The sequence below is a fragment of the Aulonocara sp. 'chitande type north' Nkhata Bay genome, linkage group LG7 (assembly GCF_057382095.1).
Source record: "Aulonocara sp. 'chitande type north' Nkhata Bay isolate Kocher_YH1m ecotype deep benthic linkage group LG7, A_spYH_male_GT1.1, whole genome shotgun sequence".
In the NCBI taxonomy this organism is placed as follows: domain Eukaryota; kingdom Metazoa; phylum Chordata; class Actinopteri; order Cichliformes; family Cichlidae; genus Aulonocara; species Aulonocara sp. 'chitande type north' Nkhata Bay.
Genome location: NC_141350.1, coordinates 24696624 through 24715837, shown reverse-complemented (window position 1 = coordinate 24715837; position 19214 = coordinate 24696624). Strand labels below are relative to the sequence as shown.

The following is a 19214-nucleotide window of genomic DNA, read 5'->3' as shown; positions in this document are numbered from 1 at the left end:
AACAATGACCTGACTTCCTATGACAGAAGAAGTGGCCATGGAAGGAATCTCTGAAATGAGAAAATCAGAACAAGGTCACGGGAAGATGTTGGAAAGAGGTAATGAATGTGTGACCCTGGCCAGGCAATTCAGTCACATGAAGACTGGTAGAGTTGTGGCTGAAAGGGGGGAAATAACAGCACAGTTCTGGGCCGACTGCCATTTAAGACAATGGGCCTCCTCAGAAATGGCACTTCCTTGAATTGTGCACACTTTCCATATTGTAAATGAAAATACAAGCCCCTGAGTGGTGTTTTTTCCATCATGGTCAACCTACCACTGACTTCCCAGAGAGTAACAGGTGATTCATCAGAGAGAGCAACATCGGTCCTGTAGGAGTTAAAGTGAGCTGTATTTGGATTGCATACTGGTTCTCCTACAGCGGATAAATACTGTTCCTAAATGTTTGTGTACACTGATCACGCTCTGCATACTGTAGCATTTAGTGTACAGCACATGTGTAGTGTGGAACAGTGACAACACCTTTACAGTATCTTCATCAGGAGTAAATCTGCATCCACAGGTACTTGAAACCATGCTGGAAGTTACACGAGGCCAAGACAATAAATCTAAAAGATCCTTTTCACACAGAAAAAGCATCACTGTAGTTGGCAATTTATGGTAAGCAGCATTAATGATGCATTTAGTGAGTCACTGTGATGATTTAACATTTCAAAGATCAACCTGTAATTTTGAGAATGTGGCTGTACAAAGCTATTTTCACACATAAATTTCAGAAAATGTATTGTAATGCAGTTGGGATACAGCTTTAGAGCCACTCACAAACATAAAACTGAACACACTGATCAATGTCTCATCTGACTGACTACACAGGACATTTGCATGCACCTTTGACAAGTGCTGAGAAACAGGAGTGTGCAAAAGTCTTGAGCCACCCATGTCTACTTTATACTGTTGAGGTCCATGCTCACGGGGAGACCAACCCATGACTGAGATATGCTTTTACTGCATTTGCAGTGTGTTAGGGATCATTGTCACACTGAAAAATGAACCTATTGTCAATCAGAGGCTTTCCAGTGAATGGTGGTGCAAACTCTGACTGTTCTTTTCTGTGTTCATAATCCCATCAATTTTGACAAGATCCCCAACACCACTCGTTAAAATGCAGCACTAGACATTTACAAATAGCTGTAAGCACCATCTCCTGACCTCCTCCATACGTGTCATCAATGATTTGAACCAAAAGTTTAAAATTTGGATCGACCACTCTGAAGACCTGCTGCCACCGATTTTCATTCCAGGTCAGTCATATAGTCATACACTATCCTTTTCTCCCTGGTTCCCAGTTCAACAATATAAGCAGATGGTTAACAAGCTATATAGCTGATTTCCATCCCCAGACTTTAAAACTAGTATAAAAGGAAGCATTTGGTGAGTAAATCTAATAAACATAACCTTAAAGATACATTTATGTCTGCTACTGGTTAATGTAACACTGAACAACACACCCTGCTCTGCACCAGTCCAACATCACGGTGAGCGTCACCCTAACCAGTTTAGCCTTCACTAAGCTGTACCAAACTTCCTAGTACATTTTCCTGCATTCTTTAAATAACGTATAATTATTATACATCACATAGTTTCGCAAGACCTCTCACAAAAACATAATTCAGTAACACATAGATCCAACATCTGACATAAAAGCTCTAAAAAATGGGCCATTGCATGTAGGCTTTAAAATTCCATTGTGTAAAATTCTACTTTGAGAGCAGCCCTTACCTTTGAACATTGTATCTCATCTTTAAAATTTAATTTTTTTTCCTCAATGTAGGCAAAACAGCAACAGTACATAATCTAGCATACACGTTGTGTGACAAGAAACAGTTTGTGTTTTTTTGATATTTGTTATCTGCCACTTAAAAATACTTTACTCCATTTATGCATGCTGTTCTTCTGTGCCGCTAGATGGCTGAAGTACTGCAACTTTCTATACTACGAATGCATCACAGTGATAACAAATGATGTTATTATATTCTCATTACTGAGCAAGCGTCTCCATGCCAACACTGGAAGAAACACCAGGCAGCAGCACATTAAAATGAACTAGTTTGACAGTACCCTGATTTAATTGCTGGTTAATTGAAGGTTTCACAATGTCATTCCAGATAGTTTCAGCTCACTTTAATCCCTGGTGCTGAGGTCCCTTCCATGACAAGATAAGTATAATGCAAAAACCTCTGGGTATTGCAGCCTGGATACTTTGGTTAAACTGCTTTTTTTCCTATAACAGTAGGAGGTGAACAAACAAAGCACGTCTGAGATTCAGTGTAAGGTATGAAGTCACTCCAAACGAGAGTTTCTGGAGATATTTTTATCTCCTAAAAGCTTAATGCCTCTGACAACCAGTCAAGCTGCAGTTCATTTGTGTAAACACTTTATTACTGTATCCTTTGAGACATTTGTGGGATTTTCATTTCTCATAAACTATTGTGATAGTTTCAAGTTGCCTCAACATTCCTTGTATCCAAGAAAGCATTGTATTAAATGTGACAAAACCTCCTTCAAGGTGCTCCTGAGATACTGTGATCAAGAGCATGGAACAGATGGATAATCTGAAAAGAGCCACATTAAAGTCTAAACTCCGTAACAACAAAGTGCTCTTCAATTGTTGTCATCCAATAGTTTTGTAATCCAAGGTCATCCAAATAGAAGAAACAGCAGAACAATCAAAGGTTAAAGCTGTAACTATATTTGTAGAGATCCTATTAAGACCTTGAAAGGCAGGAATTTAACCATTTTAGCATTTTGTTGTATGTGAGAGAAGTAATTTTAGAAAAACCTGTTTTTAATACCACAAATAAACTAACAAGGAGCTATTTGCAACACCTTGTTGCCTTGATATAAGTATGAAAATACTATGATATAACATTGCTGGCTGACAATAAAACAAGACAGTATATGCCATTTGTAGACAGAGATGGAAGAATTTACTTTTAATGTCTCGTTGAAAGCACAAATTTAATTCATCAAAACTTCAAATTTAGCTACAGACTGCAAGTTTGATATTACATTGATTATTTACTTTCAACCAGCCTCAAATCTGGCTAACACTGACAGTAACGTTGGTGCATGGAAAGGGAATGTCAGTAGTTTTTATATAAAGTAGTAAAAAGGTGGCAAAAAACAACAACAAAACAAACAAAAACCCAGCAATAGGTTAGTGGTCACAGGTTTAACAAGAAAGAAATCTCATCTGTAAATAATAACAGTGCACGAAAAGCAAACAAGAAATTTAAGGCTGGAAAAAAGTGGAAACCCCCTTTTTTTTAAAACTATCTGAGACTACAAGATATATCAGTGCTGCGATCTTTCTGGACTTACAATAAGTACCTGAATTCAAACGGTTTCACTGTTACAGTAGATCTCCATACTACAGAGATCAGGCACTATTTCTGTTAAAAGAACCATAACAGACTATTGTAGCTGTACCAGTGTTCTCTCTGTACGATTCCTGGTTTCGCAAGTGATCATGAAGAAGATGAAGGACTTGTCTTGGCCCTTTAAGCCATGATTTTCTTCTTGCACTCCACAGAGCAGAACAGGAAGTTCTTCACTGCCATGAAGCGCTGGCCAATCAGGCATTTGGAGCAGCCGGAGCACTTGAAGCACTGTGGCTCGGCATGCCAGTGATAATCACCATAGGAAACCCTCTGGGCCTCAGGCTCTACTGCATTCTGGCAAGATGAGCATTTCTGGCAAGAGGTAGGAAATAATGATGTCAAGTTTTTTTAAGTTAAGTTTCAGATATCTAGGTTTTCCACAATTCATTTTAAAATTATTATTCAAACTCTTCAAGTTTCTATATTATTTCTATGTAGTTTCTTCCCCTAACAGCTTTAGCCTCCACTGCAGTCAAACTATGTATGTATGTGGTTTAAACTATAAGGTGTCCTCATGGTGCCTAATTAATACCTGACACGTTGAAATATGTTTCGTTTAAAAACTTTTAAAAAATGCTTGGCAGCACAGTGTAATTACTATCTCAAACAAAAAAGAGATTCCTCAACTCTTACAAGCAAAGGCAAGTATTTGGTTATATGGCAACATAAGCTTTGCTGTGGATTATGTTGGAAAAAACACAGTAAACACACACCGAGCGCTTCACATTCTTGGCTTAGGGTGGCCAGCATATATTCCCCTATCAATTTTTCACAAAGTTTGACTTGGGTGAGACGATTTTGCACGAAGCCCTAAGAATCCCTAAGTAATTTGATTGGTAACAAGTAAAATGCTATAATCATTGTTGGTGTGTTATAATGGCCTCCAAAAGAGAGTGATCAGAGTGAAATGTGACAATCTTCTATTTTAAACATCTGGTTTTAGATCAAACCATAACATTCCACTGTGGCGTCCAATATAAGATGTTGTTGTTCTTGTTAGAGCTCATTAGGGTGTTTAAGGCCAAAAATATGCACTCAAGAATCTGAATTTTGGTATGGCTACAGCTCCCTGCTAACAAATCCTTCAAGTTCAATTGCACTAATCAGCCAAAACAATATGACCTTCTACCTGGTGTGCTCATTTGTGTGCAACAAAACAGCTCACTGCGCTAAAACTTCAAAGGTACCCCAAGACATCAGCACCATAATTATTCTTATAGTATTGTATATAATGAGCTGTAGCCTCTGCATATCAGACTTGCTGACTAGTGGCCATATTCAAAATGTTGATTACGCAAACAGACTACCCACTTATGTTCTACTGTATCCCAGACCATCACATGCATCTCTGAGAGGTCATAATGTTATGGATCATTGGTGTATTTAAACCAATGAGCCAATTAAAGAAAGAAACCCAGAGCAACAAAGACTTACCACAGCATAGTTCGTCATGTAGCAGGGCTTGCAGACAGGCTTGTCATTCTCCATAACATACGTCTCTCCAGCCAGAATGCAGTCACATTCAAAACAGCAGAAATGCTTCAGATGCCAGTTCTGGCCCTCAGCCTGAGTGTACTCGTTACTGAAGATCAGCTGTAAACAGACATGCATCAGAATGTAGCATCAACGGTGCTAACAAACTCTCAGCTATGAATGGTCACACAGATGTGTATGAAATGCAATTTTTTTTAACCAAAATCAAAAGAGAAGCAAATGATCATATCCTCATCTCACCTCATCACAGCCTCCACATCGTGGCTTCTCGCTGTCTCCATAGTGCCGTCCACAGTACATCTTGCCTTTCTTCCAGAAGTAGATCATGTCCACCAGCAGTTCGTTACAGGTACAGCAGACGAAGCATGCTGGGTGCCACATCTTGTCATAACCGGCCCGCTCAGCATAGACAGCTGGCTCACCCTTACGCATGGGCTGCTGGCACTGATGGCATGACTTTAAGGGAAAGTACAGTACATTAGTACAGCTGTATAGTTCATTATGAAAATATATTCTATTGATATTTTATTATATAGGAGAAAAAAAATCAGAATAGTTTGTTACATCCTCTCCTAAATATTTGATTTGAACAAACTATCACTGCACAGTATTTCATAACAAGTTTCCATCAATGGTAACTTTGCTCTTTGAATGTTGTTGGGTTTGTTTTTATTTTACATGAATTGTAGTAAAATTGAAAGCAGGATGAAATAAAAATCCACAAAAAGAATTAACTGCACATGGTAATGATAAGAAAAACAGTACTGCATTAAATAAAAACCCAGCATCCTCAAATGGGATGGTTGGTCTATGGCTCCACCTAGTGTTAAGTTTGGAAATGACTGAAAACTGATAAATAAACCAAGTCATACAAAAGTTAAGATTTGAACTTAGTCAAATGTATTAACTTGAACTATGGCTATTTACATATTCTATTAAAAATCTATTTTTCATATATTACCAGCAATTCATCACATCTTTAAAGAAACATTTTGTGCATGATTTCTAAGCTTAAGACATCAAAGGGTTTCCAGATGAATGGGATGAGCAGAAAGGGAAGGAAATGTGAAATTATAGAAACATTATATTATAAAGGTGTGTATATAGGTGATTTGTATTGCAGGGTGGAGTGGGTCCAACTCTTATGAGATGTGAAGGTCACAAGTAGACGCTATGTAATTTCAAGGGTTTATATAAGTGTTGATCGGGCTTCCCGATGAGCCCTAGGGCAACTGTAAGAGGAGTGTGGCTGACCAAAGGAAAAATATATTATGAAACTAAGTTTGACTTACACACAGGAAATAAACTAGAAAACCACTAAATGAAACTACAACATGTGTAATTCCCCCGTTTGAGGGTATGCTAGAAGATAGGAAGGGAACAGGTATTCTGACCATGTTTTATTTTATTCATGATATTATAATAATATATATATTTTTTAAATAAAGTTCCTCTTAAAATTATTGTCTCCATCTATTAACTAGATGTCAAACATATCATTGTGTTCTTGGAACTTGTTCTATTGGTAAAGACTTTCATCTTGTATTATGCAAAACTGTGAGTGAGGATTTTTTTTTTTTTGCTTTGTATGTTTTCCTCCCATCTGTTATAGTGTGACATGTCATGTGTTTACCATATACATTTTTATTTAATTTAACTTTAGTGCAGATGGTCAGTGAACTGAGGGGGGGAAAAAACTTACAAAGTTCTGTTGTGGTAGTCCAGCTTGCTGACCTCCAGGGACACTCATGGCTCCAGCGGTGGCAGTAGTACCCATGGCTCCTCCAGCTGGTCCAACGCCAGGCCCTGAAAGTGGTCCACCACCAGCTCCAGCTCCACCAGCTGCAGGTCCAAAACCACCACCAGCTCCAACTCCACCAGCTGCAGGTCCAAAACCACCACCAGCTCCAGCTCCACCAGCTGCAGATCCAAAACCACCACCAGCTCCAGCTCCACCAGCTGCAGATCCAAAACCACCACCAGCTCCAGCCCCAACACCAGGTCCTGCAGCTCCAGGCCCTGAACCAAATCCAACTCCAGCAACCCCAGCCTCTGGTTTATAGCCAGCACCTCCACCCCCACCAATACTCCCAGCAGCAGCACCACCTCTAGGTCCAAACTCAGCCCCTCCTGCACTAGGTGCCCCTCCAACCCCAACACTAGATCCACCCAGCCCTCCTGCCTGAACCAGAGCCATCTCTTCAGGCAGCATGACATCTCCAACCCCCAGGGCTTCATCCTTGTACTTGCGAACGTATTGCTGCATCAGCTTGACCTCAGCAGGGCTCAGCTCATGACACCTGGACGGGTCCTGGTCGTGTTCAGGTAGCTGTCGGGCCATCTGCTGCCGACGGTAAGCAGCTCCCTCTGTACCAACCACTGGGCGTTTCTCTGGTGGGAGCAACTCAATATAACGCACAGCCTACAGAGAGACAGACAATAAAAGAGTCACCTCAGAGGGAATGAAGAAAAATGTGAAGGACAACCAGAAGAAGATCAGAGAGACAGATTAGATATAGACTAACCAGAAAGAAAGTGAAGTTTTGTTTTTTAGTGAGAAGACAAGGAATACATGGGACAGATACAAAAACAGACTAAACAAAAGACGAGAAAGTTGAGTTAATGTCAAACATAAGATTAATGTGGTGGTGAGAGATGCTGGCATTAAAAATGACATCCTCTTTACTGTAATCACCAGTGCTTCAAAAGTCCCCGCCACACATTTAAGACAACTGAATAAAACAACATTTTGTAACATATTTCTGAAAGAAATTGCTACTGAGAAGAAACAGACCTTTTAAACAAAAAAAAGACCTAAACAAAAACAAACAAACAAAAAACTGTTGATTCAGTGACATCAAATGTGCAGACCTTCTGTTCTGCAGTAGCTAGCCAAGGGTTTTCTAATACCTTGAACTTTAGGAGGCATAAACAAACAAAAATGATTCGGCTAATCTCCCCTTCAAGGTCGTCTTTCTCTGTGCACCTGAACAATGCCAGGAAGTCTAATTCTAACCATCTACACTCCAGTGTGTTAAAATGGTAACATCTTGCCTTAAATTTCACTTTGGAGACAAGCACAAGGTTACAGGAAAGTGTCATAAAGGAAGAGGTTGACTTTTTTAGTTGACTACACCTACATCGATCTATGGTTCATGTGTTTTTGCCTATTACCAAATCTTAAATGATGCAATACCACCAATACTTCCTGATCAAGGCAGGAATATTATCTATTAATATGTTAATTTTTTTATACCAATGAATCCTTTACCATATGATAATGCTTAAATGCTTTTTGGGGGTTTTATGAGGGTGGGGAATGAAAAAACAAAAAACCCCAACTCAATTTAGACTTGAAAAGTTATTTTCTAACTAATATGAACTCTTACCAGGTACTTGTTAGCCACTGGTGGTGCCCACTCATAGGTGACAGTCTTCATTGGTACATCTTTAGGAACTGGCACTACGTTGGCTGATGTGGCACTGACAGTGACTGGCACTTTGCTAGCCCTGACTGGTGTGGCATTGGCTGGTACAGGCTGAACCCGAGCATGACCCTGAACCCCAATGCCTGTCGAACCTGCAGAGGCTCCAGCTGAGGGTACAGAACCAGCTGTGGCAGACGGGGACACAGAACCAGCTGTGGCAGACGGGGACACAGAACCAGCTGTGGCAGACGGGGACACAGAGCCGGCTCTGGCAGACGACGACACAGAGCCGGCTCTGGCAGAAGGGGGCACAACAGTAGAGGTCGCACTGGGTGGTACCGTGTAAGCAGTGGCAGGGCTAGGCAAAGTGATGGTCACCATGTTGCCCTGGTAGCTGGGGATCCCATCCGTCTTCAGCTTGGCGATGAGGCCGGTGTACTTAGTGTCCTCAAACAGCTTGCCTACCTTCTTGTTCTCCTCCGAGTTCATCGCCACATCATGCTCTGTGAGGCCACATTTGCAGTTTCGGCATATCTTTCTGCAAAGAAGAATTTAACAAAATGTTCAGGACTTTGACTTTTTAAACCTTGATACTAATAAATTACCATTGCTTTATTCAAACTAAACAAGCAATGTCTCAGTTTTTTTTTTTACTACATATTCTTCTTTATAGCTGGTATATTTGATAAATTTGAATAAATCCTCACTTCATTCACCTCCCTCTATTTTTAGAATATTAAATAAAAACTCCTACACCATTATACCAACACAATAAGTTCTGTGTTAAAACTGAACTACTGGCATTTTTATCATGCCTCAACACATCTTTTGATATAACTATGACATAATTTGTAACTAGAAGGCATGCTCCAGCCCAAACAGGCCTTCAGAATTTTAGTGGAATAGGCAATACGTTATAGCAATACTCATAGGTAACCAGATGAAAACTCTGTAACACTGAAATAGAAAAATATCTTCTCTTTTCTTTATGTTTTTTTAACTTCATTTTAAAACTGATGAAGAAAGAGCTTCTCAACTTTGGGATAAATAACATATTTTAAAGAAAATGAAAGGTATTTTCATCAGTGTTGCAACAAAAAAAAAAAAAAGTGTCAGAGGATTGCTGTATTATTATACAGCAATCCTCTGACACACATAAAGTGAAATGACTTACAATAGAGTTTTGTTTTGTTTAGATTATGTTTACCTAGCTTGATTGTTTAAGACCCATTAACTTTATAATTACAAAAAAACTCTATAACTATAATAAATGATTATGACAGGCTCTACAATCAAAACTAACTTGTAGCTTTAGAGGGCAGGTGACAACCTTTAATTATAGCGTCTTCATAGAATTATGATAAAAACTTTGCCTGAAAATTCAGCCCCGGCCGCATTAGACTAAATTCTATTCTCAAGAACAGCATGTTCCCATTATGCCGATGGCTCCTGATGCTATAGGAATCCTTTTAATTAAGCAAGCTGGGAAGTTGACAGACTGGGTCAATGAGTGAAATGTTGTTGTCATGCAGAATAAGCATGCTTTTTTAAATGACGGCTCTGATTCATAATGGTATTCAACATTACTGAGTTGAGTTTTAAAATATATAGTGATATATTTCTACATAAGATACAGGAGGAAAGTAAATATTTTATATAAATATAGCTTAATATTGCATCAAAATTTTTGTAAAGAGTCTGCATTTCTCCTCTTACTACAATTACCATCTCATGCAGCTCCATCTCTATTTACTGCCCTCCTGCACCGCAAGCTCAACAATAAACTAAGCTTCAAAGTTAAGCTCTGAGTAAATATTATAATTACCAGTATTTCAACAGCTAACAAACAGTATGTCATTTCTACTATATAAGTCAAACAAAGAAAGAAACTGCTCATTTCCAAAGCCACCCATCTCATTTGACTAAAACAGTAGATTCTACATTACAAAGAATAGTTTCTGGAGTTTTTGGTGTGCCGATGTGTTTTAACATGTTAGTTTGGATCTGAGAGAGTTTAATAAATGCCAAAGTAAACCAACAACAAAAATAATCAGCAAGTTCTTTGTTGTTATGAGGTAAAAGTGTTTTATCAAAGAACTTTAGCAGCTTTTACAGGAGCAATGCTGCTTTCATTGTTTTCCAACAGCACATAAAGCACTGAAAATGTTGCAAACATGGGATACAGCTAAAGCAGTAATTATTTCTTGTAGATGACTAAAATGCTGACCATGACCACACCAGCGCTTATCTTCAGCGCAGGCTCTTACTCCTGTCTGTTAGCAGGCGTGTCACCTACCATCCACTATAAATAATACGCTGCCTGCAGTTCTCAAGGGTGAACAACTCCATTTCAAAGGAAATATATTATCCTTCAATGCAAGAAAAGCATTTCAGAAGTCAAACACTAATTATCAGAATTATTATTATCAGAAAGAATAATTATCAGAAAGAGACATACAAGAGATATACTCCAGCCAAGTTTACTGAAAATGGCAGCCTACTGCCTAAGACATCTTACCCATTGCATGAAAATAAGGAGGTATATTTTGTTTATTATCATTCAGCCCAAAAAGCACTAAAATATGGTGTTTGTTGACTGAACCTTACTAAACACTATTTTTTGTTTGTTTATTTTTGTTAAACTAAAGTCGTACTGAAGAGTTCACAGCTTTGCTCAAGACAACAGCGACTCACTCTTTAATCAGCAATTTGGACACAGGAAGCAAAGAAAAGGAAACTTGTGAAACTGTGATGATGTGCAGAGGAACTGTTCAAACCTCCAGAAATGCAGCTCAAAGCCCTCACACTTGTCCTTGCATTTCAAACAGGCAGCTCCAGCACCAAACTCATGGCCAAGCGTCACCTGTAAATAAAGCACACAAAGGAAATGACACATACTGTCAGTGTTTTGTTTTCTATTGAGCAGAATACGGTATTTAAATGAGGGGAAAAAGTTTATGATGATACTTGTGGGAGAAGAATCAGAATAAGCTTCACTGGCCAAGTATATGTACACATACATTTATTATTTAAATAACAGGACAGACAAACAGACAATAGCAACATGACAGAGACAATAACATGTTTAACATATTTATATTTGCATTGTTGCAAAGAGATCAGAGTGCAACGATGTTGGAACAACTTGTGAAAGAATAAGAAACAAATAAGTGTCTACTTATATGGGAATGTGACAGCATATTATATGAATAAATAAAGTACATAGATATTTACAACAAATGGGTTGTTTTGGTGTACAGTGCTCTGTAATGCCTATCAGAGGGGAGGAGTTGGAACCTGTTGTGTCCAGGGTATGATGTTTGTCTGATTCTGAATTTGTCTTGAAATCCTGAATGGAGAGAAAATCTGCGCCAATCTTTTTTTTTTTTTTTTCTGCAGTCCCAACTGTCCGTTTGATGATTGATGTGCAAAGAACAGACTTAAGTATTGCAGAGTACATTTTGATCAACAGTGCCTGAGGCAGATTGAACTTCCTGAACTAACACAGGAAAGACATCCTCTGTTGGGCCTTTTGATCATTTTGTCTATGTTGGACGCCCACTTCAGGTCTTGGAAGATTGTAGATCCCACTGCAGAGAGATTCCTACTGAAGACAGAGCAGGAGCAGCTTAAATGAGATTTACGTTTTGCTACTTTGTAGTACCACCATAAATCATGTTGGAACAACTTAAATTGGGCTTTTTAAAATCTCCCAGGGGAATTAAGTCTCACTCTGGAAATTGCTGCAAGTTTCACTTTTAAACAGCAGTCACTGTCTGTCTGCATTCCTCAGCAGAGAATGTCTTTTTGGGTCAAAAACATCTCTTGACAGCAGGGTGCCTGATGGGATCCCACCAGCCACTTAGTGTTATTGAATAGTTGCCTATATATGGTCGCAAACCATCCTAATGGCTTAATGTGTACATGAGTGAGAAATGCAGACAGACAGTGGCTCCTGTTTAAAAGTGAAGCTTTGATGCCAGACTTTTAACATTCACCACAATTTCCAGAATGAGACGTTTGTCCTCTGGGAGATGTTAAGAAGCCCAATTATAAGTTGTTCCAGCATGGTCCTAGAAAGTACTAAACACATCAGTAAATCTTAGTTAAACTGTAAGATGTACTCGCCTCCTGTGTCTTTTGCAATGAGCAGCTTAAACAGAACTTAAGGAGCAGCCTGGAGTAGCCTGTCACAGGGAACTAGGGAAGATGAGAGTTTCTGTGTAATTAAGCATGATTCTTTTGGGGTAGGACTGTGTATGATTTTACTTGCATTTTAATACTGATGCAGAAATATTTGTGGAAGGCAGTGTTGTCTAAATAAAAAGTTTAACCTGAATTATGAAAAAGTAAACAAGATTACAAAAGGTGTGCAGGCATCCATTGCTAACTTCCAGTCCTTGATTCTCAGGGGGTTTCAGATGGTACTACAAAGATGTTCAGGCTCTTGCAGAAAGTACTTGAACTTTGAGACAAAAGAACAAATTATTTAAAATGTCATTTTACACTACCAACTAAAACATCATTTTCAACTTTGCAAATGCAAACGTTTATCGGTATGCTTTAAGGGCGGACAGGATAAGTGGTTGAAGCCTAAATATTTATCTCAAGCATAGGGAGGACGACTGTTTTTGGCAGAGCTCATTCAGCATGTATACATGCTTCCCTGGAAGGCAGCTGCACCATCTGGATTCACACTTCAAGTTAATCAATGACTTTGTTTCATGACTAAGCCTGTGGGGTGATTAATTTTGATGACAACACTTTTGCTACAAGCCAGCTTAGACACAAAGTCTATGATTCAGGTCCAGTGAGTCATAGTTCATGAGTCACTTTACTGGAGAAGGGCAGAGCTGCAGGCCAGTGGCAAGGAAGTAGTCGCTTTAGCTGGAGCTGACCAGCTACTTTCAGACGCTGGACACAGTTTCTGTAACATCATGAAGATGATGTAAGATATGTAAAACACATATTTTTAAAAAGAATGTTCAATTACTTACATGTATACATCTTGTTTCTAATGCTTTAAATAACAGACGGTGTCAAGGAAGTTTCAGTCAAACCACCCTTAAATTTATGAACAACTTTTTCTATTTTTAAGGCAAACTTTCCTCTGTAAAGGTGGAATACGGTCATAAAAAATATTACTATTTTTCAGTTCGCTTACTGCTGTTTTAGACAAAGATTTAATTGGTTTCACTGGCTTGAACTGAAATTCAGTTCATAACACTGTAATCACTGCAGGATTTAAACAAACAGAGAAATCCTTTGGTGTGGTTCTATTTCTACCACAAAGTCATATGAAAGCTTTAATGATGGTTTAGGTGTTTAGGTAAGAAATAAACCTAGCCAGACCTCCACAGACTTCTAAGAGTCAGCAGAATGGCAATGCTGTACGCCGCGACCCTATAGTCACAGCCTATTACGTCAGACGTTCTGTTAATTAGAATGCAGCACCTTAATTGAGTATAATATCACCTAAACACAATGATAATGTTTCCTGAACAAGCGCAACACAGATCACAGCAGCATCTCTGTGAACTTGCAGCCTCCTGCAGACAGAAATCCTGCAGCGGTGGCAGGCTGATCTCCCCCAGGGATTACAGGCAGATGTCAGACTGTCTGTCTGGGTTATCCAGCTGCTCAGACCTATTTAAGGAGAGGATTCCCTCATCTTCACTGAAACAGTTTGTCCCTGTAAAATTCTCACTCTTAGTCAATTTTTCAGAGTGAAGCTGAAAGCTCTGAAATTTAATGCAGGAAAAATGTAAACCATATTTTTACAAGTGGCTGAAGACATTAAATTGCAGCTTAATAACTCATACAAAACAAACCACCAGTCTGTGTAACCACCTTCACTGCTACCAAATCTCTGCAGGTCTGTGCAAAGACCCCCCAAAGCTCAAGTTAACTTAGTAGCATAAATTAACAGTACAGTACCAATGTTTTTGCACCATGCCACCAAAACACAATCCTTGTTTGTGTATAAACTTGTCAATAACCATAAATAACAACAACAACAATAATAATAATAATAATCCATATAGTTTGATTCTGATAACTACAAAAGCTTTAACAGATGTTAAAATGCATTTTTCTTTTCCTAAACTACTTAAGAGGTTATAATAGCTTCTATGGAAAATGCTGACTGGTTGATATTCATGTGTATTCACTACATAAACCTGGATTCCTCGAACAGAATTATTTATACAGATTATCTATGGACCATAAGTAAACTAAGGAGAAGGGGTGCATAAGAGGAATCTAGTGAATGCCAACAACGAGTATCTACAGTGATCCATGATGATGAATGAATGACTATTCACTAGACAAAGCGTGTACTGTAAAAAGGTTTCCTGCCTGTCCTGACTCTTAACTTTTGTCTTCTCCCTTGGATGGCCAAACTCTATTTAAAAAACATTAGATTTTGATGCATCTGGCTTACAGTCTTAAGTGCATTATGAGTGACATGAGCCTTAATATTCTTGAAACCCTGCTGACAGTTCAACACTCAATTCGGCAGCTGTAACGCCAACATTTACTTATGGACAAATTAACTATCACAGCTGGTTTGCATTTTACTGTCATAGTGATTTGTTCCACTTAATAGAGAGCCGAGGACGCTGAGCACCGCGGATTAATACAGTATCAAAACCCTGAACAAGGAGGACGACTTTGTACGTAAAATGGGTCCGTTAATGGGTCAAGCTGTTCCGCTATTAAGTTACAGAGGTTGGGGGTTTGGTTGATACGCAGAGTGAGACTTTGTCACATTTCAAACGCAGTTTCTTACATCGGAACTTATTCTGAAAGGGAAGTAACTAAAAAGGGCGCGACCTATGTTTTCCAAGTTTGTAAACCGATCGACGTGAGTTTGTTCCAGCAATATCAACTACCCAATGATGTGAAATAAGCGTATTTAAGCGAACTAAGTAGATTTTTAATTGAAAAAAAAAAACATAAATAAAGACCATTAATATCTCGAAATTAAAACCGAAACTTAAACTGTAAAATAACCTGCAGTACTGTAACTTTTCTGCCACCTGTCCCTTCCTCTGCACACCTTAAGGGCGTTCCCCGAACTGTGCGAGATATCTACGAAGAACACGGGGGCAAAGCTTACCTTCTTTAGCTCCCTCTCTATTTCCATTTTTGTGTTCAACGTTTTCTTATTCCAGACGTGCTTCTCGTAAAAAAAAACAACAACTGTCGAATCCAAACACAGACAACAGGGAGAATGTGCCGGAAAAATGTAAAACAAATCCTGCTGCCCTCACTGATTTCCCTTTGGGGGTCCTGCTTCTACTCCGCACAGGTGATAACTTCGCCGGAATCAAGTCGATAGTTTCCGTTTGGGCATTTCAAAATAAAACGTACGTTGCCCACTAATGAGTCGGGTCTTATTTGTGTCAGTATGATGAAGTATTTAAATACTTGTGCATGTATTTTCAAAATCTATGTGATAAATTACAAATTGACTTTTTGTTTTAAACTCTAGGGGAGCCTCTAGGATTTTTTCATAGGGGTGGCCACTAAAATTACTGCAGTGGCACACGCCAGAGTGAAGGGGGCGATGAAATCACGAGGGACATACAAAATGACACAATATGAATGATAAAAATTGTATATGCAGGAATTAATAAGAAGCGAATGTTTCAGCTCATTGTAGAGTGTCTTCCTCTCTCTTGCGCTCATGTTTATTAAAATTATTACCTAATTTTGGGGCGTGGCCAGTGCTGGTCTGAAATAAGCAATGTCGTCCATTCACTAGTTTTCCATGTGAAAATATTAAGATGTGATCTGAAATTTTAAAATTAGCCTGGGGATCTGTGTTTTTAGACAAACAAATCAAACTGTCACTGCGCTCAACTGCTGAAGTGACAGTTCCATCTTAATGAATTAATGACACGTTCAGATAATTATTTAACAATGTATATATTAATTTCATTCTGGCACTCCTGGCACTCCAAAGCAACAAAGACGTAAAACCAAAAAAAGTGGTCTCAGAAAGGACTTTAAAAGGAAAACACAACAAAAATATTTACTTTTAAAGATTGATGAGGCTGCTTCATTACAGAACCCAAGATAGTGAAAATGAGGTATTGGACAAATAATAATTGGTTCTGTTGACTATATATTTATTTTGGCATGAAATAGTAAACATGGGCACAGTAATCACATTAATTAACCAAAACAGTATTTATTGTAAACACCTGTAAACACTTGGGTATGCTTATTATTGGTCAAAATTAGTATGTCTATCAATTTATAATCCTCAAAGACATATAAAAGATACACTGTGATGGAAAGACCTGCTTTAACTATCTTACTTGGAGCCTGGTGTTAACTAGTCACGACACTGCAGTTATTTAATCTTTTCCAACAATTTGGGCTCATCTGGCGCTTTTACTGTGAAAAAAACACTTTCATTACTTCCGGACTTGCCTCATTTCTTCTTTCTTTCCTTTCTAGCTTGACTACTTTCACTCGGGAGGTCCCGTACACTTTTCATTGATGTTTGAACAGGGCGGGACTTCCGTTTTGACAGATTTTCCGTCTTAACCAATAAGAGTACAAAAAAGAGGCACTGGAGGACAGGGTAGCCAACCAGGAAACAACAGGGCGTGTCTTTACCTAACAAAGGATGTGAGTGTATTTGACACATTCAACCTGCTGCAGTTACGGTTTTTCCTCCGACCCTCATCTTTATGTGTAAATACATTCTAAATTATTAAATTATCTAATTATACACTGATAACGGTGTGGTAATTTGTTTGTGACAAGACAAGAAATTTAATTTTTAATCACATATAGCAACTGAAATAATCTTAGGACTCGTTGTCCGCAGACTTACAGCTGGTCCGTGTTTTGAACTAATGTTTGTGGTTTGAACCGAAACAGCTGCAGTTTTGACTCAGTGACAGGAAACAATAGTCGTTATCAACTTCCTGTGTGTTGGTTTAGTGGAAGCAGCACTGTCACACCCGGCCACTTGATCTGTCGTGTTAACTGTTAAAGAACCGTGTTTTGATGCAGTTTTTTCGCCGATGCTCTCATTCCCTGTGATGTCTGATCTATGTTTTCTGGTATGCCTGTAAACTCTCAGGCAACTGTTTCATTCAATCGCTGCATCCAAACCCTAATAAAATCGCATCATGTCCGAAGACATGCTGTTAAATGTGACTCCAAGATGGAAAGTGGGTCACTTAAAAGTGACCCTGAACCAGAATACACCAACTATAATACTTTTTAAAAATCACACACATAAAATGAGAGAGTAACCAAAGTTAAAAAGTTCAAATGAGTGTGCCCCACCTTTCACCCTACAGATAACTGTATGGATGCATGGAAGGACTTACCCTCCCATGCTGATTTTCAGCTCCCCCCACCCAAACACGCAAGAATATCAGGAAGCTGTACACTCTCAAAGTGCTGCATCACTGTGACCTCAACAGATTTTACACTCTTTTGTATAGTTCACATTTCATGCACTTATTATCTCTCTAAACTTTGGTAGGGGCTAAGTTCAGTTCAAGGAAACTTTAACAGACACATGGATCAAAGATACTGCCTGCTTTGTTTTTGTAAGTCTGTGTGAATTCTGCAGATGCTTTTTACTGTTTATTTTTCCTCTGCACTGAGCTTATCAGCTTGGTTGCATAGGAAAAACTTGTAGATAGCAGACAGAAGACAGCCAATGGAGGGAGGTGGCATTAGTGAGTAACGTTACTTTGCTACCTTGTAAATTTCCTTTCAATTCTTAAATTCCCAAGTATGTCATAGATATCTTTTAAATCAGGCATTAAGAAGGAATCCAAGATGCTAGAATGCTGGAATTTTAAAGGCATTTCAAATTGTCAAATGTCTTAGCTGTTCAATACTTACTCCTCAATAGGTCAACATTCCCGAGAACTACATCCACTAAAGGTGACTGTGTAAGGGAAGAAAACAAGACAAAAGCTGGGTATTGATGCCCAGCATATTAAAAAAAATGATTTTGATGCCTCCTGTCTTCACAGGGAAAATTCAACTAACATTTGGTAGGTGTCTTTTTCTTAATGCCTCACACCTGCTAAAACGCCAGATGTAAAGTTTTTGTACCATTACAAAACAAGTTATCTCATGTCTGGAAATATTTTTATTGACATGCAGGGTTCACAGTACATGTGTCCAGGCAGCTGGTTTGAATTTAGCTCATTGATGCAGTTCATCTGTGGAGCTGCTCCACCAGTAAGAGAGAGGAAGCTCAGAACACTGCTTTGTGTTGAACAATGAGATTCCTTCCTGAGCTGTAAACAGCATTTAAGCCAGCCATTCAATACCAGCTAATAGTGGATTATGATTTATTAATGTTTCATTGTTTTTTCATCCAAATAATCTGTCTATTTCACATAAAGTACCGTTTTTGTTTTTCAAACAATAAAATGGGGAAAAGCAATGAGGATGCAGTGACTAAATATGGTTGTATAAATATATTATTCAACAATAAAGTCATAAAAAAAAAAAAATTCATAGCAAAATTAAAGCCGTGTATTCTGATGATGATGTCTTAGTGTTTGATTAAATAAATTTTTGCCAGTTTATATCATAAACACCCACAGGTTAAATAAATCTGTGGAAACAGCTATCCTCGCTCCATCAAAAGTTAGCAAAATCTGCTGAGCATCACCTCTATTTGCATATAAACAACAACAACAACAACACATACGCTAGAATGCTGTTTCAGTTCAGCATTCAATACAATCCACCCCTCACAACTCATCAGGGAACTGACAGACCTGGGCATCAGTTCCCTCATCTGCAAATGGTTACTGGACTTCCTGACCAACCGCCCCCAACATGTCCGGCTGGATAA

General features: G+C 38.7%; 1 protein-coding gene across 1 annotated transcript; it reads right to left on the bottom strand.

The window, feature by feature from the left end:
* Window positions 1-2964: 2964 nt before the first annotated feature.
* On the bottom strand, window positions 2965-15695 carry tes (testis derived transcript (3 LIM domains)). The gene is made up of 7 exons (XM_086299576.1): window positions 15483-15695; window positions 11140-11225; window positions 8324-8900; window positions 6637-7356; window positions 5175-5390; window positions 4875-5033; window positions 2965-3752 (listed from the first exon to the last, which is right to left on the bottom strand). The coding sequence occupies exons 1-7, from the start codon at window positions 15507-15509 to the stop codon at window positions 3561-3563; spliced, it is 1977 nt and encodes a 658-aa protein (XP_086155702.1). The 5' UTR covers window positions 15510-15695; the 3' UTR covers window positions 2965-3560.
* Between the last annotated feature and the right edge of the window lie 3519 nt (window positions 15696-19214).